We start from the raw sequence: 21,843 nt of genomic DNA, 5'->3' as shown, positions 1-21,843 counted from the left end.
CAGGGGCACTTAACCACTGAGTCACATCCTCAGCCCTTTTTTGTATTTTATTTAGAGACAGGGTCTCACTGAGTTGCTTATGGCCTCAATAAGTTGCTGAGGCTGGCTTTGAACTCGAAATCCTCCTGCTTGAGTGTGCTGAGCCACTGAGATTATAGGCATGCACCACTGTGCCCAGCTGTATATAGTGTTTTTATATTATCTTGCTCAAAGTGGCCCTATAAGGGTGGTATTGTTATTTCTGATTTTAGAAAACAGAAAAGTAGGGTTCTGAAAACTTTTAACTTGGATTAATAAGTGACAGGCTTAGATGTCAATTAACCAATTCAAAGGTCAGTATTCTCTTGCCTCTGCTAGTCACTTGAAAGCCTCTCTAATGATTCTTTATATTGCATATCACTTATTTGAGTTAGCATTAACCTATTATGCTCAATTTCTAAATAACCGAAGACATCCAAATTTCAAATAAATATTTGTTTTGTTATATTCAGACATTTGGTAATTCCTAAGAAACACATTTGTTTTAGAAAGACACAAAAATTATTCGTCTTGAGTAAGTAACCAGTCACTATAAATGAAGACTGCGTTAAGGGGAAACACCTCCCAGATGAAAGAATGTGCACTGCTGAATGAAGTTCTACAGGACATACTACATGATGAAGAATGAAACTAAAACAAGGTCTGACCTTGACTTGACAACTAATATTGTAAGATTTAAGAATATATAATAAAGTAAATCAAAAAATGTAAAACCTTGTCTCTGAATCATTTGTCTGACTAGTTTTGACTAAAAAGGCTAAACCAAAGGGCATCTTATTTTTGTAGGTACAAAACAAAATCCAAAGGGAGGGAGTAAATAGGAATAAAAAAGTATGAAAACTGGAATTTATGGAAAAAAATTTAAGATGGTAATTCCATGTTAAATACCTACCTAAAATCCTAATCATTAATTCATGAAACTATTAATCAAGGAAGAAAAAAATATGAATCAGATTTAGATGTCATTCATTTTTAAGCTTCAGGTATTCAGTTGGACACATCTGAATGCTTCTCTGTGAATAGCAACTTGAGTGAGGCCTAGGACATATAGAAATGCTAGAAATTTGGAAGCATATTTTATTTGTACCTCTTTTTGAGCAATGCCCATTCTATCCCTCCAGTGCATCAACACAAGATCCACTTTTTCTTTGGCAAACTTTTCAACTTCTTTAGCAGCTTTTCCAGCTAGTCTTTGCCATTCTGGAACTTTATTAAATTTTCCATACTGATCCTGTAAAATAATGTTGATGTCCATTACATATCTATTTACAAGTTTACTTTAAAATTCTATGTATGGCACAGTCACATTATCTATTTAAAATGATAAAATAAATATTGGATGTTAGGGTTAAATGGAAAAACAGTGAAAAGTTTCTACAGTAAATTATTATTTTTTAAATTCTTTTTTTTTTATGGGGGGAGGGAACCAGCCAGGATTGAACTCTGGGCATCCAATCACTAAGCCATACTGCCAGCCTTTTTTTGTATTTTATTTAGAGACAGGGTCTCACTTAGTTGCTTAGTGCCTCACTAAGTTGCTGAGGCTGGCTTTGAACTATCCTCTTGCTTCAACTCCCCAAGCTGCTGGGATTACAGGTGTGTGCCACCGTGCCTGGCTAAATTGTTCTTTTTGTCCAAGAATCGTTAGGGTTTCAGGATGATTCCTTTATTGGTGGTAATAAGATGCAAGTGGAAGATGACAGAGAGAAAGGAAAAAGAATAGGAAAACAATACATATACTATTACTATAACAGTGTATCATGAAAGATGTTTAATTTTCTTGGGGATAGGCCAACCTAATAACATAGATCTTCTAAGAAAAAAGTGCCAAGTAACTTCTTTTACTAATAACATTTGTAATTTCATATGTATAAAATATCACGATACATTTGAAAAAAAAAAATCCATTCCTGAATTTGCAAATAAGTTATTAGAGAAATATTCAATAAAATTAATTATATTCATGAAGATTATGATAGGGGCTGGGGAGATAGCTCAGTTGGTAAAGTGCTTGCCTTATAAGCACAGGCCCTGGGTTCGATCCCCAGCACCACAAAAAAAAAAAAAAAAAAAGATCATGATAGTTGTACAAGTTGCATATACTAAAAATTAATGCAATGTATACTTTAAAATAGGTGAATTTTATGGGACGCAAACTTTACTTCTAAAAAGTAATTAGTATAATAAAAAGAACATTACTAACACGATGTATCCCATTTGTTTACAATAAAAATAAATTTAAAAAAAGAACATTACTATTTGACAAAATGAGTTTGTGGCGGTCTGAATATGAAGTGTACCCCAAAAGCTCCCGTATTAATGCAGGAATGTTCAGAGGTAAAATGACTGTGAGAGCTATAACCTTATCAGTTCATTTTGGTTTGAATGGATTGACTGGTTGGTAATTGTAGGCAGGTAGGTCCTGACTAGTGGAGGTGGGTCACAGTAGGTGTGCCCTGAAAGGGTGCATCTTCCCTGTGGCCCCTTCCCTTTCTCAGTTTCCTGGCTGCTATGAATGAAGCAGCCTCTCTCCACACCACACTCTTCCCTCAGGATATTCTCTGCCTCACCCTGGGCCCAGAGCAACCAAGTCAGCTGTTTATGAACTGAGAAACTGTGAGCCCCAAATAAACTTTCCTTCAAGTTGTTCTTGTCAGGTATTTTCAAAGCAATGCAAAACTGACTAACCCAGAGTTTTTGATTTATTTCTATATTTTTAGTCATTCTCAGAAGAGTATATAATAATACTCTTAATCCTGAAAAGACACTCAGGACAAGCATATTTACCATTGCTATTTTCACATTATCTCTAACATGCATCCGATCAGCATCCTTCTCAGGAACTGGATCTGAGCTGTCCAAGTATGCCAGCAAGCCTGGTGGCTAAAAAAAAAAAAAAAAAAACCAAAAAACACAAAATCATTTTTTAAAACAACAGCACAAAAGGAAATTCAGATTTAAAAGCCCAAATAAATTAACACTTTGATTCACTTATGGTAACACTTACTATATGGTAAGTCCTCCAATAAACACCTTTTCAATTACAAAAAAAAAAAAAAAAAAAAAAAAAATTCCCCTTTAATGGTATATGTAATTAAATTTTTGTGGACAGGAACACAAAAATCTTTCCAGTTTCTCAACACAGACTTACCAAAATGCGTTTCAACAAGTTTGTTGCAGTTGCATTATCAGCAGTCCAGAGCCCCACTAAATGTCTACTTAGCTGTCTGAAAAAAGCAGACGTTGAGAAAGGTTTGCTGCTTTATCTCAGCTAGAACGGAAAGGAATTTTTAAAAACAAAATATCATATAATTATAAGAAATATGGCTAGAGTAAAAAATCATTCTGATGCTAAAAATTATTAAAAATCAATATTTTAATGTGAAGAGGTGTTTGAGGTAGTAATTCAAGTATTAAGTTTGGAATTTTCTCCAAATTAAAGTACTTTCCAGATAGCTACACTAATTTTCAATGAATCTGAAACATGAAGGAGCAGGGTTTTATCCATTTAAAGAAAGTGAGAATGAAAAAAAATTAGCTATGATGACATAATTAGTTTATATAATGAGACCTGATACAATGAAATAGCACTCTGGCATTCTTTGAATTTGTGAACATAAGCAAAAGTCAACAACTATTTTTTAAGAAAATCTTTTTGGAAAGGTCAGAAGTAAAAAAATATTTTCAGTTTTGGAGTATGGGTAAAGACCTAAAGTACTTACTGAAAATTATTCTAATTCTATTAAAAGCTAAAATTTTGGTTCAAAGCAAAAATCTAAGAACCATGCTGAATTTGTGGTTTGATTATTTATTAATTTTAACCCCCATGAAAAGTACTGTCTGCTAAATTGGAAACTTCTCACAAGCAGGAACCCTATTTCATTCATCACTGATCCTTTCTAGACTTTCATAGACTTTGGCTTTGCTGTAAGAGTGATCAGGAAGCCTATTAGGGAAGTAACCAAAAACTCATCTATAGACGTATGTATTTACACATTACATTCCCAGAAGAACAAAGATGAACAGCAAAACTTTTTCATCAGAAAGTGACTACTACTAATACTACTCGTTCCTAAGCCTATCTGGAAGTTAACGTATTGGAGTCTTTACATTTATAATTTCCTTCATTGTTATTTAGTAGGTCTCATATCAGTGACTCCTAAAAAGGTTCTAATTAGGGATAAAAGGGATAACATAAGTGGTACGTCTATTACAAATGGAAAGCTTTTTAATACTTTAATTCAAATATTAGTAATGTTTTGGAACTTCCTCCAAATTCAAGTGCTTCCCCAATAAATGCACTAATTGATCGCAGTAGGGAATTTAACTGATTATGATAAAGGAACACAACAAGCAAACACCTAATAGAGGGTTTATTGGAATAACACAACATTTTAATGAACGATGGGATCTAACATTGCTAATAAGTACTTAGGAAATAATCTTCCTATCTCCATTTTCTCAGTCAATATAGAAGACTACTTTAGTAGCTGACATTTACAAGTAGGTTTTGCAGATAGCTTTCTATAATTAAAAAAAAAAAAAAAAAAAAAAACACTACTGGCAAGGCAGCACACCACAGCGCACAATAACTGGACATAGGTGACAAAAAATGAAAATTTGTAGTATTGAAATAAAAAAACATAAGTCAGTAATTTATGCTACTGCTTAAACTGAAATATGATTAAATATATTTATGATACTTAGTGTTTTATTAATGCTGTAATCTGGTATGTCTAGGATAGCTGAAAGGGTGACATATATCAGGAACCACAAAGAAAAATGAAAAGAACTGGAATTCATGTTGCCTGGAATAAATGAAGAGATTTATGGGTTTTCTTTTATTTGAATGATTTACTGAAAGAAAGATGATTTTCCAAAGGAGAAACTGTTCACCCACAAGAGATTTAGGAAATGCCTAGTTCAGGCTAGAAATATATTTAAGGTGTCTTTTTCTTTTATTTAAAGTAAAGCACCTAAATAAACAAAGGTATTTGAAAATTTAACTATGCGAGGTTCTTGTCTGGGGGTCATGTGCATACAAGATAGACACAGAGGAAATAGAAGGGGAAGAGGCCTGGACAAGTGATTACAGTTCCATAAGCTTCTGGGCATTCTTTTCCATGTTCCAGTCCCATGACTGTGAGGTAAGAGCTTGGTAAAATTGTAGGTTTAAAACAAAAAGAAGAAAAAAAGGAACCAGTCTCCCCACCAAAAGTTATCCATAGCAGGGACAATGACCATTTGGGTACAATTCTTCTACAAGGAAAGGAAAAGAACTAGAGGAATCAAAAGAAAATGGAATATTCGTGTAAGCAAATACCTAATCAGTCTGTTTTGTGTAATATCTAAATCCATTCTCTAAACAGCAATTTTTAGCAAATTAAATCAAATAGCTTACCTATTTGTAAGCATCCTTTGATCTGAACTTATTGTAAACATCGCAGTATGCAAGTGTCGAGGTAAGGCACCTTCACTTAGGGCAAGTTCCTGCATTTTTGTAGCAATTTCTTTGTCACCTTCCTTTGGAAAAAGGGTAAGATGATCCCTAAAGTAGAAATCTAGAACGAGCTAGCCCAACTTTAAAAAAACTAACTTTACAACTATAAACAAAATAATCATTCAAATATATGTGACTTCCAATTATCCAAAAGTAAAACAGAGGGGTGACATTTTAAGATATAATATGGCTTTGGAATAAAGTATAAATGTTTCCAGATAAATTACCTTACAAATAATACTTTGCTAAAATTAATATAAATTAGGTTAATTTCCTGAATATCTGTCAGTCAACAATGGGGAAATCAGCAATTCCTACCAAAGCCATATGCAAACCTGCCTTGCTTTTGTTATTTTGACATATTCATTTTCATGGTCAATAAAATTCTTTGTGTTTTAAAGGATGATGTGATGTTGGGGTAGTTCTTTTTTATTCTGATTTTACTTGGCAAACAGATAAACAGAACTACTAATCAAAGAACTATGAATTAGATAAGTAGTATAATATTTAAGATAACCTGTCAAAAAGTAAAAGGGTTCATGTTAGTAAAGAAGTACAAGTACTGAGTACTATTATACCAAATGAATATGTAGCAGGTATGCAACTGTGTACACAGTATGTTTATGTCCATATGTCATCTTGAACAGTATACAGTCTGAGATGAAATTCACCAACATACTCATATAAATTATACTGGGTGGTAAAGATACAGATGATTTATTTTTATCTATTCCTTGTATTTTTCTGTACATCCCAATTTTTCTTTGAAGACCATAGATTGCTTTTATAATTCAAAAACAAAATTTGCCAGGATTTAAGTATAAACAGTCTTTTTTACAGAAATCAGCTTTAATCACCAGCTGTGGATCTAATATGTGTGGTTTGTGCGTGAAGACAAGTCAGCATTTTGGTTACACTTGGTGTTAAATAAATATTTTTGTATATAATGAATGGTTGGATGGCATGTATTATATGAATGGCAACGTACTAGTTGGTGAAGATCAGGAGTATAATTTTTTTTGACTGCATGGTCCTAACTTTCCTGGGCTACCACAAGCTCTGTAAAACTGAAGGATGGGCTACCTACTTTTGGAAGCTAAAATTGAGCATAGAACCCATTAACTAGAGGGGGGAAATTAGCCCTTAGGAGTATATACACACTGAAAATGCAAATAAACTTTGATGTTCCAACCAATTTGATGCCTTTTTGAAAACTGTTAACGGATTCCTAAGGACATACTAACTTCTGTACTTATTTGGTTGTGAGCTATACTGATATATCACAGAACACTCTTATGTTTTATCTAAATGGCTACCAGGACAACAAAAGAGCACAAAAATTCAAGTCATTTAGATTACTGTCACTGTAAACATCATACTATGTGCTTGATGCTTATAACCATGATCATACTGTTTTAAAAAAAATAAAAGGATAAAGCAACCATTTTGAAAAAGCAATATCTCACAACCTCAATAGCACATCCTGGTATCTAGAATTTCATTACAAATGTATTTTACCATAAGGAGTTTTCTTTTGCAATTCTTATTTGACATTACCTTGCTCTCGACTCAAATAAGAGATTTCTGTGTAATTTCAGTACCTTGAGATTTCAATACCTTCACCATCATCCCCCAGTGAGAGAACAAGAAAGCTAACTTTGAATTCTTTTAAATAAAAAAGATGCAAGAACAAATTTACTTGCTCTATAACCCCACTTACTAAAGTATTAAAAATTCTCATTTTATTATTGAGATTCATTTCTGCAACTAGTTTAAAACTAATTTCTGAATAAAGAGTTAAAATTACTTTTCCTACCCAAAGTATTGCATATTTCCCACAAAATGCAATTTTGTTATTTTCAATTAAGACAGTCAACATTCAAGTAAGTTTAAAATTTCAAAATTGTTCTCACCTCTATTATTGCCTTCATAACCAATCCAGCTCCCTTTATAATTGCCATGGAAGGATGCTTTAAAAAGGAAAAATTAAAGTTATCAGTGAATAAAAAATAATTTTATTCCAACACATTAGCTCTTGCTGTTAAAAAGGATGTATAGTTTTATATAAGGTTATGAGCTATAACATTAGGAAAGAATACATCTCAAAGTCAGATCAGAGTCTGATAAAGTATTTTAGGTATTCTAACAATATGGCTTCACAGATACTGATATGCAAAGAGTTTATAACAGAAAGTAACTGACACTTTTTCCCAATGTTTATGAAAAGCTCTCCTAAAGCTCCTTGTATTATTTGGGAATTTGTTAAAAAACAGGGCAACTTTGGGCATGCCATAGAGGAATACGAATTTTTCGTTCCTTTTACGAAGGAAAACAGTGGTCAACTGCCATCAACAAGGTTCTCTACGTGAACCACCAAGAAAACTGTGGGCTAAAATGTCCTAACATGGTAACAATAGGGTTCAGCTGCATTTGTCATTGCAACAGAAGAATGTACAAACTATTTTTAAAACAATCTGATTCAAAAAGTAGCATTCTTAAATTAGTTGTTATCTGGCAGGAAAAATACAAGATCTCACCTGAAAGAGTTTAAAGAGGGTTCTTCCATTGGAGGCTACCATCTCTAAAAGCATATCAAACTGCTGCCCTTCAGTTGTCTCACTATATGGAGCACAGAGGGCAAAGGTAAGGAAGTCCAAAAGTGAACTAATAACTAGGGCACCAGTCCCATGATCCTGAAAGAAAGCAACACACTGCCTTAAAAACTTAAACAGAAGGAGCTTAAAGAGCAAAAATATGTTCCTTTCTCTTATTCTGTAAGCCAGGCATAATTATTGACTTTAATTTCTCAACATGAGGCTCAAAAAAATTTTTTTGGTAGTAGGGATTGAACCCAGATGCACTTTACCACTGAGTCATATTCCCAGCCCTTTTTATTTGAGACAGGATCTCACTAAGTTGCTGAGACTGGCCTCCAACTTGTGATCCTCCTGCCTCAGCCTCCCGAGTCACTGGGATTATAGGTGTGCACCACCGCAACCAGCAACAGGTTCAAATTCTGATGACTTAAGTAGAACTTCCTTTGCCAATGTAGCTAATCCACTGTCCAAATCCATTACCCTCAAGAGGAAGATAATTAAAATTCAGTCAAATTTCAAGAAAATAACTGAGAATTCTCAAACGTATATACTAAGGTTAATGTGTGTATCAATAAAAAATGATCTTTGACAAGACTTGTAAGACTGTGGCAATTTGTTCATGTTTCTTCCAGTTTTATGGAATGTACATCTCCAAACTGTTACGAATGACTAAGGAACTAGATGTTGGTTAACGGGAAGATCTGACTTATTTTTAAAACAGTTTATTTCACAATTAAAATTCTCAAGAAAGAAACAATACTCTAGAATATCACTGGAAAAATCTAAAAGCTTTGCAATGTATTCTTCACAGATAAATGGATATAGTACTCAAAACATTTTATTACTAGTAACCAAGCTAAACTGACCAATAAGGACCAAATATGGGGGCTGCAGTACAAAAGTCCACATTGTATGTGTAGAAACCTTTCAATAAAGGTACAGGATTTCCCATAAAGACAAGTTTAATGACAACTTACCACATGGGAATTAAATTTCTCCAGTAAATTTTCCAGAAACTTCTTTGAAGAGAGAAGAGAAGCTTTGTTAAGCTGTTCTTGTCTTAGGTCATAGTCATCATGCATGGGCTATTGATTAAAAACAGTGAAATTCATAAACAGTCTCATGTGCTGGCATCACAAAAAAATCATTTACAAAGAGTATTCATTATAAACTGAAACAATTAAAAACCATACCCATTAAAGTGTATGGCAGAAAAGGAACTCATCATTAAGGTTTCTCTTTAATTCACTTTTGGTAATAAATGCAAGGTTTACACAAGGAATTACTTATGTTTGTTCTATACCACCAAGCTTGACTAAAACACTTTATAAGGAAAAGTCCTAGACAGAATACACAAAACAGATAAATCAGAAATTTTAAAGTTATACTGAACAACTGTCTCCCTCCACAAACTGGCACTGAGTTAGCTCTTGATTGCTCAAACAGCTTTCAAATGTGCTTCTTTAGCCTGTTACTACCCAACTTCAGCAATCTCAGTTCTTAGTACTATTTCATCTACATGCCTCCAACTTTATCTTTAATCTATCCTACACATACCACCACAGTGGACTTCACGAAAATCAAAACCAATCACGTTTACTCATTTGTTGAAAAATTTTTCAGTTGTTTCTTACTCAAGATACAAACCTAGCTCCTTTGTCTGATACAAAAGGCTTCCAAATGACTTGTCTCTGCATCTTTCTCTAGCAGATACTCCTAATTACCCCCCAGACAGATCTTATGACCCAACCTTATTTGCTTCTTTCCAAACATACCTTTCTATGTGCTATTCTCTATCCCAGGAAAGTCTTCCTAGAACTGATAGATCCTGACCCATCCTTTAACATTCAGATCAAATTGAATATCCCTAGAAAGACAGAATTTTTCACCTTCCCCTTACCACCAAACAAAAAATAAGTGCTGCAATTCAGTGATCCCATGGCCCCATGTTGTATGCATGTGACTACTTTACTGAACTGTTAGCAATGTGAAGGAAGGAAGGAACTGTGTCTTAACATCTTTGCATTTCTAGCACCACAGAGCACCGCCTGGTACAAAGGATGTATTAAATAAATGATATTTGAACAAACAAATGGCTTTAAGAGCAACTTAGGAAATGTAGAAGCATGGCAAAATGAAAATCTGGGTTCACAGAAACTAAAATCTTCAGTCAACTTAAGAAAAATCGTTTTCCTTAAGGAAAGTACTACTTACACACATGAGGGCACAAAGCATATCAACAGCTGCATGGATCACTCCATTGTTGCTCCTCTTGAGTGCTTTTACTACCTTCACTCCTAGGCGCTCCCGAAACCTTGTGGAACAAAGTATATAATAGCACCATCAAAACATCTGTTAGTATTTCATTATTAAAATATAGTAGGTCACCTTAAGTTTCCATTATAGGATAGCAACAAATGCATATTTGAATCCCATCTCTCAAATATGTTTTCTTAATCATTTTTTCCTTCGAGAAGTGAATTTTTTAAAGGTTAACTAAAAGTATAAGATAAGTAATTTTTCATTCAAATTCAATAAAACAAGTGTCAGTGATATTACTCATAATTATGGGACCAATATCCCTCATAAGCCCCACTCACCTTCCTTTTCAATTTCTCATGGATACAAACTTCCAAACAACCAGATAAACGGTATAAGGTTTAGTCAGCCATAAAGAAATAAATTCAGTATTTTCAATTTTGAGTTGTTCAAAATCTGTAAGAGAAGCTAAGTTCAAAAGACAACTTACTTTGGAAGCTGAGTGAAGGCCAGAAAACCAGCTTTGGAAGCTACAAGTCTCCTCACAGCCTGGAACTGACTCTCAAGTTCTGCATTTGAAGCAACAACATCTCCCTCTTGGGACAACAATGCTGTTATGGCATTATTGATTAGTTTTTCTTTATTTTCTGAGAAGAGACCCTGGGTGAAGAAAGAGTATTTCATCAGTTTCCACACCAATTAATGACAATGAACAAATTATAATACAATTTATCTTACATCCTGCGTTACGGCATGTAGAACTCCACTATATGAAATATTAGCATTGAACCTGAATACAGCATCTGCAAAGTTGCCATCTGTAAAGAGAAGAGAAGGTTCAAGAAGATTTAGAGAATTGTATTCCTAACTTTTATATTATCATCAAGTAGATGGAAATACAACTACATTAAAATCAACACTTACTTGGAGGTGTAGCTAAGAATCTGAGATGTAGGCTCTCTACTTCTTCATCAACAGGCATACTGAGTAATCCCCATCGCTGACCTTTATGGGTTGATGTCATTTTCACACAAACATCTCTGTTACCAGAGGCTCTTACTCCATCCAGCAAACTTGCTAACAAGGAATCTCTAGGCAAGGTTAAAAGTAAAAAGGATTTAGAATTGATAATTAAGGGACATTTTGATTCAGAATGTAGTATAGGCACTTTAGTATGGTATCATGCTTTGAGAAGCACAAAGAACAGAGCTTTACAAGAGCCTAGAGTCCTAACACTGTTTTTCACCTTGCTGCTATGTGACCTTGTATATGTTACTTAAGCACTGTAGCTTTAATGTTTCTGTTTTAAGATTACCTTAACATCTTTACTTGGGTCTACATTGCAAATCACAAAATTCACCCCATTTAAATGGGTACAATTTTAATATATTTAAAGATGTATAATCATCACAATCCAGTTTTGATATAATTCCATCACTATAAAAACTGTTTTTTTGTGCCCACTTACAAAAAAACTCAGCCCTCGTCAACCACCAATCTGCTGTTTATAGTTTGCTTTATAAAGAAATTTCAAGAAAACAGAATCATACACTGTATAGCCTTCTGTGTATGTCTTGTTTTATTTATCTTGTTTCTGAGGTTTATCCAAGTTACTACTAATAGTTCAATCCTTTTTATTTCTAAGAAGTAACTCATTGTATGGATATACAACATTTGATCTATCTACTTACAAACTCATGTATATATGGATTTTTTTCTGGGTTTTGGCTATTATGAAATATTATTGTGAACATTCACATCCAAGTTACTGTGGACATATTTTTATTTTTCTTGCATAAACACCTCATGGTGGACTTGCTGGGTCCTGTGACAAGTATATGTTCAACCTCTTCAGAAATTGCCAAATTTTTTCAAAGTGATTTTATCACTTTATCTTTTCACCAGCAGCATATAAGAGTTCCAGCTTTTACACATCCTTGTCAAAACAATTAGCACTGACAGTCTTTTGATGTTAGCCATTGTAGTGCATCTAAAGTAGTTTTTGCCCATAGGTTGTTTGATCTTTTTAGTATTGAGTTGCAAGAGTTCTTTATATATGGTAGACACATTTTCTTTATTGGCTAATGTGTTCTGCAAATACTTTCTCCCTATCTGTAGCTTGTCTTACTATTTTCGAAGTTTAAATTCTGATGATGTCTAATTAATCTACTTTTTCCTTTTCTAAATTGTTTTTGGTATTATGTCTAAGAAAAGTGATCCTAACCCTAGTTACAAAGAAGCTGCTTTACTTTCATATATAAGCATTATTAGGAATAATGACACCTTTATCCTAGGCTATAGTCAGGAAAAAAAAAAGTACAATGTACATAAAGTATTTGACAAACTGAGTGTTGAGATCTCTCCTCTGATTAAAATACCTGTACTCTTGCTTTTTCCTTGAATTTGGAACAGGAAAAATTGTAACCTTTTGCTTAAATATCCAGTCTTGTTGACTTCTGAGAGCTTTCTAAGATAAACTGAGGTCACATTATAGGAAGTGAAGAAAAAAACAAACAAAAAACATCAGGAAGGTTGTATTGTACATAGTGGCAAAAATGTACAGAACTGTATTAACTTTAAAAACCGGACTCAGTCTCAAACCAACTCACTGCAACAGTGTGAAAGAACTACCTGAGATATAAGAATTGCCAATCTCATGACAACAGTTTTAGTACAAGGGAAATGCAGATATTCATAGCAGACATTAGACATGCACATTAGCAATTATGTATGTTATGAGCTGCAGCAGCTCAGGTTTTCACAGGAAAAATAAGTCACAGTAACATAAAAATAAGAAGTATATTCCTTTGGAAAATTGCTAATGAACTTAAAATATTAACACATAAATAACTTCAAGTGTATTTTAATACATTAAGGTAACTTGCTACTTTTATCCAATTTAACAATGAAAGTAAGAGGTGCTATTTTGAAATACTTTAAAAACACCAGTGGGCTGGGGATATATTGCAGGGTAAGAGTGCTTGCCTACCATGGGTTTGATCCTCAGTATGGAGGGAAAAAAAAAGTTGCAGAAATACACTGTGTTTTCATCATTTCACTTAAAATCAAACCACCACTTATATGGTCTTTAGGAACTTGAAATTTGAATGAAGGTCATTTTAAATAGGTAATAACGTCTTCCAAAGTTAAATAATTTTAAAGTTCTAGATGGTAAAATATTGCTCTTTGATCAAGCACTTTGCTTTGCACATGCTAGGAACTCAAAAGCATGATGAGATAAAAAAATAAATAAATACCTTTCTGTTGAAGAGTATTTCCGAACTTGCCCTTTTATAAATTCAATGGTAAAAAGTTGTGGATTTTCTGAGTCACAAACCAAAGCAAATACCTAAAGAAAAAAGAAAGTTCAACAACAACAAAATGATTAGCTTTATGGTTTTCATTATAAAAATTATACATCATTAGTTTACAATATCAGAGTCTGAGTATGGTTAAGAGTTTTATTAAAAATTTCATACAATTATTGAATAAAAAGTTCCACTTCTTATAAAGTTGGAAAGTAACTTTTAGAATCATTGATCAATAAATCCATGAGATCAATAACCTTTATTAGACCAATAAATCAAAATAGGTTAAGAATTAAATAGATTGTTTCCCATTCTTTGTGAATGAGTAAATATTAACACAGAAAATCATTCAAATTTATCCATAGGAAGAAATTTCATTTAAGCTAATAATGCTTAAACTTACTTCTCCCAAAGGTTTCAATGTTGCAATATTATAGGTTGCTGGATCACGTTCTACTAAAGATGTTTCTGTGAGTGCTAAAAGTCTTTTTACAGGTTCCTTCAAACAATAAAATTGAGATTAAAAATTATTGAAGAAAAGTGTCACAATCAGATGAATGCATTTTTATTTTCAACAAATAGGTCTTACCGAATGTCTAGGTGATATTTTTTGGACCACAAACTCTGCTAAAGACGTGATGGATTCATCCGTGCTGTATTTTCCAAAGCGAAGATTCAAATATTGCTCAAATTCTAAAGGTTCTTTCCTGATCCGCAATGAAATACCTATGTAGTTGCCAGCATGGTCTATTGCGCTTTTGATAATCTCTTCTCTTTGCTCTGATGCAAATAAATGCTGCACAAATTTTCAATTTTTAAAAGTCAAGAGTTAAAACAACTAGAATATGACCATATTTAATCAATTCAGAGGAAGGATATTAAAGTAGTATTAAAGCAGCAATTCTAGAGAAGAAAACATAATAGAACTTCTCAGAAGGAAATAAACAGTTTTGAAGTTGAAAGAGTTACTAAATTAAAATCACAAAAATGTGAAAAATCTGAGGCACAGAGTCTGCAACTAACTCACTGAATGGAAATTATCTCATAATTTCTTAAGGTCTGGCTTTTACCATATTGTGCAAAACAACAAGCTAGGGCTCCATAAAGAAGCCCAGTCAATTCACTGGAGTAGGCAGGTAATATGTGGGTAGAATTCTGCTTCAATAGAAGTACTCTTATTTAATGTTTTACAAAGTGGGTTTCCTTGTAAGATTATGTTGAACTATGTTTAAATGTTTACCAGTCATTGCCCTGTTGATGTTACAAACAACTTTCAGGTTTGTATTTACAAAGGTAAGGTTGAGGTAGAGATAGCGACTTGCATTTGGTGCCTGGAGACCAGAGTGCTAACGGCCCTGCAAAAGGCAGAGAAATATTCCCCACAAAAATAGATCTGTCCTGGCTGAATGCCAATAGCTTCTCTGCTGAGAAGCACTGGATTGGATCATGTTTAAGAGCCTGATTTTATTACTTAAGTTCATTTTGTCACTGACGCAGAAGATATTAAGTAAAGTTTTGTTGAACTAATTTGTTGTGGTATCATATACTACAGTGAACTGATTTATTTCCACTAGTGTCTTTTAAAAGGCAGAGAACATATAGTCATCCCTCATTATATATGAAGGAGTGGTTCCAGGAAACCTTAGGGATACCTAAATCAAATAATGGTGAAATAACTGCATATAATCTGCATGTGTTCTTCTACATACTTCACATCATCTCTAGATATCTAATACAATGTAAATGCTATGCAAATAGCTGTAATACTATTTTGTTCAGGGAAAAATGACAAGGAAAAAAGTACATGTGCAATTTTCTTTCTAAATATTTTCAATCCACAGTTGGTTGAATCCAGGGATGCAGAATCCACAGATTTGGAGAACAGATTATACTTAGAAAATGGATAATTCAAATTAAAGCTTCTTGCTGTCACCAATCAAGAAAAAATGTTGTTGATAAAGTATCAAACGGTAGTCAACCACGTTTAACTTACTGTTCCATGAAAGAGCTTGGTTGAATTACTATGATAGTTATATTTTTAGGGCCTAAAAGGCCCCATACCTATAATCTAGCATATTTTCCACCAAAAGCTAACTGTTGCAAATTTCCACTGCCCAGAGAAGAGACACCTGAGGACAACACATTTGAGACTTCTTTAGGGTGGGAGAGAAAAATCAAGCTTTGTTCTTTAGGCTTCCTCTTTTGGATCTAGACTCAGAGGTGAGCAAATATCTAGCTGTGTGCTTCTGAATAAGGGCAATTAGGATGGTACCGACCAAGTGGGGAAAGAGTGAAATCTAGGACAAAAAAGGCCTACAACTCTGAAAAGCAAATTATATTTTATAAATCAGATTACCTAGCTGCCCACTCTCATCATTGTTTTCTTTTTTTTCTTGTTTGTTTTGTTTTTGCCTTTTGCCACTTATCTACCATTTTATTTATCTAAAAGTTCTAAGCTTGCCTTGGCTCTGCTACCCAGGGAAGGATATTATTTTACCCACAAAACACTAAATTTTGGGGTAGTGTTCTCAGGTTTCTAAGGGAGCTACAGTAATTAAAATTGTGAAGACGAAGGAATGTTTTTAGTAAGTTCAACTTGGTTCCTTTTCTTAGAGACTATATTGCTTACATTTGAGATCTTGGGTTTAAATTTTATTAAGGAATGCAGGATACTTCAAAGATGATCATTGTCTGTAGCTTGGCTTCTATTATTGATTTAAAAACAGAATCTCAGCATCTTAAGTAGTTTCTGCTGGATCCCACAACTTACGTAAAATTAATTCAGAAACCAAGATAAAAACAAGCAATACATTACAAATATGGTATTTGAATGAATGCACACTTGCATTACATATTACAAACAGTTTGACAAAGGACAGAATCCTCTCCATAAAGGTAAAAAGACTTTATATTACCTTTTTATTAAGCTTAGAAATTTTCAGGTAACACATTAAAAATACTAATGAAAATAACAACTATAACTACTATTTATGGAACACTACCAAGCCATATACTGTGTAAAGCATTTTAGGTTAGATTATCTTAATCAAGCTTCATGAAAAACATAGGATGACATATTACTCTCCTCCCACTGGCGAGCAGCAAACAGGTTCAAGTCCAATTATCTTGGACAGCAAAGCCTGTACTCTGAATACCACACATCTTCCCCTGAGGTTCACATGAATTTTCAAAATGAAATGTAAACACTTCCTTCCTTCAAGAATGCATATCCCTTTTAAAATGCTATTTTAAAAACACTACTCACCAATCTACTAAATCCTCCATAAAGTATACAAAACCCTCCTTGATAATCAGAGAGATCTACAAAGCCTTCAATATTTCTATAGTCATAGGAACAGAGTACTCTGTTGGTTGCAGGATTAATTTGGTCAAAGCCTCCAGGAGTTACTTCCAAAATTACAGGTTTTCTTGTATCACTCCAGTGATGCTTATAGCAGTTATATCTCTATAGAGAAAAAGAATTACTTTTAAGTACATATTGAAGCTTATCATAAAACAGTTATATTTAATATATATGTCACTGCTGAAACAACCAAAAATCAAAACATTTTTTATAGTGACTATCCAAATTGTGAAAACATTGAATTTAACTAGAGGGGCTATGTATGTTTAATTAAGAATGTTCACTCTAACTGAAGACAGTATGTTCTTTTTTTATAAGCAAAGATTTAGGGTTACAAAATTTTAGAAAACAATTTTAAGCAACTCTTATGTAAATTAATGGTGGGGGAGGGAGGAGGCCTATAGTCCCAGCAACTCAGAAAACTAAGGTAAGAGAATCCTTTGAGGCCAGAGTTCCAGGCCAACCTGAGCAAAATGTGAGACCTCATCTCACATTTTTAAAAAAGGACATTCTAAATACAAATGTACTCTGAAAGATTAAGCGTTTTAATGGCTGCATCACTGTAGTATGCTTATAGTAGTTCAATTCATAATAGCTAGATTGTGGAACCAACCTAGATGACCTTCAATAGATGAATGGATAAAGAAAACTGTGGTATATATACACATTGGAATATTACTCAGTCATAAAGAAGAATAAAATTCTGGCATTTGCAGATAAATGGATAGAGTTGGCAGAATATCATGATAAGTGAAATAAGCCAATTCCAAATAAACAAAGGCAGAATGTTTTCTCTGATAAGTGGATGCTGATACATAAGTGGGGGAAGAAGGGGTAAGGGAAGAATGGAGGAACATAGGATTGTGTGGAGGGAAATGGGGGAGGGGATCGGGCGGAGGGGGGGGAGGAAAGATGGTGGAATGAGACAAACATCATTACCCTATGTACATGTGACTACACAAATGGTGTGACTCTACATTGTGTACAACCAGAGAAAAGTTGTACTTCATTTGTGTACAATGAATCAAAATGCATTCTGCTGTCATGTATAACTAAATAGAACAATTAAAAAAAGTTTTAATGGGGAAAAAATCTCATTTTTTGATGATACATTCTTTCAATCCACATTAGATACTGAAAACAGCTAAATCACATTTCAGGATAAGTCATAATATTCAATTTAAATGATCTGGTTTGACCCTGTACATTAGTATATGTTCTTTTTTTAATATATACAAAAACATTATGAAGCCTAAATTTTACCTAAACCTTGTCTAATCAAAGCACTGAAAAGTTTTGAGTCTTGATCATATTACCAAGTAAAGTTCTATTTAGATAACATTCCTTTGTAAGTTAAAGTAGCTGTGTACAAATGATTAGAATGATCAATATCCATTTACTAACTAGTTTTATTCTTAAAAAGAAAAAAGATTTAATCAAGGCTGCTAAGCTAAGAGAAGCAGTACAGATGAGGAAAATAAATTTAAAGGATTAGTGAGGCAGAGAAAGAATAACAAGGTGTCACATGTGAAATGATATCTCCTCCTGCTATGATTTGAATATGAGATGTCCTCCAAAAACTCCTGTTAATGCAGAAATGTTAAGAGGTAAGGTGTCTGGGTTATGAGAAATGTAACCTAATCAGTTCACCCTAGTTTGAATGGACTGACTAGTGGTAACTGCAGGCAGGTGGGGCATGGCTAGAGGAGGTAGGTCACTGGGGGTTATGCCTGAAAGGGTGCATCTTCCCTGTCCACACACCTACTCCCTCCATCCTTGCCTTCCTGACCCTGCCATGAGTTTAGCATCTTTCCTCAGTTGTGCCCTTCTCCCATGATATGCTGCCTCACCTTGGGGTCAGAACAATGGAGTAGTCCATCTATGTATAGACTGAAAGTACCAAAACCATGAGATCCGAATAAACTTTTTCTCCTTTAAGTTGTTTTTGTTGGGGGTTCTGATCACAGTGACAAAAAAGCTAACATGTCTAAATAACAGTTATCTGCCCATCAGTATGAAAGAAAATACATGGTCAATTAGACAATTCTCAAGTTAAAGATATACGGGTTGCTCAGGAATATAACTATAGCTGAAACTGAAATCACAAAGAAATTCTCTAGGGAGGTGTTCAGAAAAGAGTAAGGCATTAAATAATGAACACTCCCACTAACATCCCAACACTAACTTCAGCAGTGACATTCATAGGATCAGTATCACAAATCTATGGCATCATACACAGTGGTTTTACATGTATATAAAAAAAATCTTCTGCAGAAAAACAAAAAGACTGCATTAGCCCAATATATTTAGAGCCTTGATTTTGAACTTAAAAAGAGATCAATGCTATACCTCTCCACAGGAATGAGGGCGAAATGGAGGCCAGAAAAAATGGTGGGCTTTTCAAACTTGGCTTGTTTACATGCCCCAAACCCACTAAGCAGGACACTCTCCATTCCTCCCAGCAGATAATCACCTGTTGTTAATGAGATAGGCTGATGGAAACTTCTCACTATCCCTAAGGACTGCAGGGGCCAGGCCTAAAGGACTTTGAAAGACCCTGATTTCAAGTATATCTAGGGCAAGTGGAGGCCTGAGGCTAAATTCAACTTCTGTAAGAGCTGTTCAATCAGGACAGCACTGGGGTGGAGGTGGAGGTGTCACTTTGCATACCTCACTCCTGATATAACAGTGAGTGAATTACCTTCAGTCAATCATCTAGAGACACTGTTTCTATCTCAAAGTTTTGAAAAGTATTAAGTAACTGAAGTTTACTGATAAAAAAGAAAGCTTAGAAACAAAATTCCTAAGTATGTTTTTGAAAACAGCTGTTTCCCAAAAAGATGAGATGTACAGAAAACAGAATAATTAAAATAATCATATCAAGTTATAATCTATAGAAATCTGTCCTTGGCTCATCAAGAATATGAAACCAGACAGCTTGCCAGCTGCCATTTACTATTTTAAATGGCTCCTGGGCAACCAACCAATGACTAGAGTTGAAATCAGTGAGGCCCCAAGATGCTGAAACAGCAGCAGAATATCCAGAGACAAGAGGAGCGCTAAAGAGAGGGATGGTGCTGCCAGCACAGTTCTGCCTTTAGTCAGAGGCCAGGGTTTTATACACAGTGCTGTAAGTTTAGGCATTATTTTTCCCCATTATAAAAGTAATACCTACTCATGGGTAAGAAATTCAAAATTTCAAGAGAGTTAAAAAAAAAAAAAAAAAAAAAGCATAAATTTCCATTCCTTTCCCCCAGAAATCTCTGGTTTAGTTTAAATGCTGCTGTAACATGACTGGAGAGGGACTGGGAAAGTTAAGATCCAAAAAGCAGCCCTAACTTCCCCCAAAGCTGTCAGTACACCAAGACAAGCTTTAGTATAAGCCAGGTCCAGGGTAGGAACATGTAATATACACATTTCAATGTGTCCCAAACCTGAAAACTTTAATACTTTTGAATAAAGGAACTTCTACACCAAACAACTATTGCATGTTTCAACCAGAATTATCAACCAGTATGATGCATAATACTAGTGTTAGTGCTTGGGATTCTGAGTAAGAATCACTGCTACTGCTTTTTTATTTTATTTTGGCCTGATAATTTTTTCCTGTTAGAATTAAGTCTTAAGTTTACTTCTTCTTAAGTTTCCTATTAAGCTACATTTATCTATCCACATGGTATATGACAACAATAAAATTGTTTCTAGTTTTCCCCCTAAGTTTGCCATAAAAGGAACACACTAGTTATGGAATAATTTCTCTATTAAAGGGCAACATTTAAACAAATAAAAATACTTATTAATAAATGTTGAATATTTACCCTTCCTGTGATTTTTCCCTCTGAAAAATCAGTTCTAAATCTCTGAAAGAGAAAACAACCACAATTAATGATAACAAACTGGTCAGGAAGACTCATGGAAAAGCACAAATTAATAACCTGACACTAAAAACTGTTATTACACTTTAAGGATATTCAATAAAAAAGTATGGAATTTTATTGAAGAACAAAACAGATTTAACACACAGTGCTTTTTCTTGTATATGAATTTTATGCTAATGAACTATCAAATATAAAAGATTTTCCAGGCTTTCTGGAAAAGGAAAAGTTTCACACTTAAAGATTAATAAGAAAAAATAAGCACAGTGGGTACAGAAGCTGAGAACATTAAGGTTTGCACTTAAGTGTACCTATTTCACTTCAAAGAGAAGAGAAGTTTAGTTTATAAACAGGGAACTTTCTTACCAATGCTTCTGTAAGAAGTTCTGTTCTGTGCTCTGTAGAAAATTTTAAAGTCTCTGACTTTTTCCCACTGCCTTTACGAAATGTGAGATTGAACTCTGTTCCTTGACCTTTTCCAACAGGGCTGATGCTGCAAATGTCTCCATAAGGCCACTAACAAAAATAAAGGAATTCTTTCAACTGGGGTTATAACAATAAAATGCATACTTATTACTTTGACTTCATATTCACTGATTAAATGAGCTCAATTTTATAATACAGTAGAGGTCTAGAAGAAGTCAAATTGTTTTAAAGGTTTTTAGTCATCACAACCACAAAAATCTTATCTGTTAAAATTTTAATGATTAATAACATTAATCTAAAGCAATTAAAATAAAAGTGAAAAGAATTAGGGAATAACATTTTATGACTACTTGTAAGTCTGTTTAAAAAAGCAATCTACAAATCATGCCTACTTTAAAATTAAAATATAAAATAAGCTAAAATATCTTTATGCTTATCTGTCCATGTTTAGTTGGTCTTGCCTTTAATAAACGAG

General features: G+C 33.9%; 1 protein-coding gene across 1 annotated transcript in view; it reads right to left on the bottom strand.

The window, feature by feature from the left end:
- DNAJC13 (DnaJ heat shock protein family (Hsp40) member C13) overlaps positions 1–21,843 on the bottom strand; it is a 123,763-nt gene that overhangs the window by 72,298 nt on the left and 29,622 nt on the right. The window contains exons 4-20 of the mRNA XM_079101268.1: positions 21,309–21,458; positions 20,886–20,927; positions 16,969–17,169; positions 14,293–14,499; positions 14,107–14,202; positions 13,653–13,744; positions 11,320–11,486; positions 11,134–11,213; positions 10,886–11,055; positions 10,351–10,450; positions 9,114–9,221; positions 8,077–8,232; positions 7,453–7,509; positions 5,441–5,562; positions 3,191–3,266; positions 2,827–2,922; positions 1,127–1,270 (exon numbers count right to left, since the gene is read on the bottom strand). Coding sequence (XP_078957394.1) covers positions 1,127–1,270; positions 2,827–2,922; positions 3,191–3,266; positions 5,441–5,562; positions 7,453–7,509; positions 8,077–8,232; positions 9,114–9,221; positions 10,351–10,450; positions 10,886–11,055; positions 11,134–11,213; positions 11,320–11,486; positions 13,653–13,744; positions 14,107–14,202; positions 14,293–14,499; positions 16,969–17,169; positions 20,886–20,927; positions 21,309–21,458 — 2,064 coding nt within the window. The remainder of the gene's footprint in view (positions 1–1,126; positions 1,271–2,826; positions 2,923–3,190; positions 3,267–5,440; positions 5,563–7,452; positions 7,510–8,076; positions 8,233–9,113; positions 9,222–10,350; positions 10,451–10,885; positions 11,056–11,133; positions 11,214–11,319; positions 11,487–13,652; positions 13,745–14,106; positions 14,203–14,292; positions 14,500–16,968; positions 17,170–20,885; positions 20,928–21,308; positions 21,459–21,843) is intronic.

This window comes from Sciurus vulgaris (assembly GCF_902686455.1).
Source record: "Sciurus vulgaris genome assembly, chromosome: 10".
Classification (NCBI taxonomy): Eukaryota; Metazoa; Chordata; class Mammalia; order Rodentia; family Sciuridae; genus Sciurus; species Sciurus vulgaris.
The sequence above is the reverse complement of the archived record's forward strand: the minus strand, read 5'-3'. Positions and strand labels throughout refer to the sequence as shown.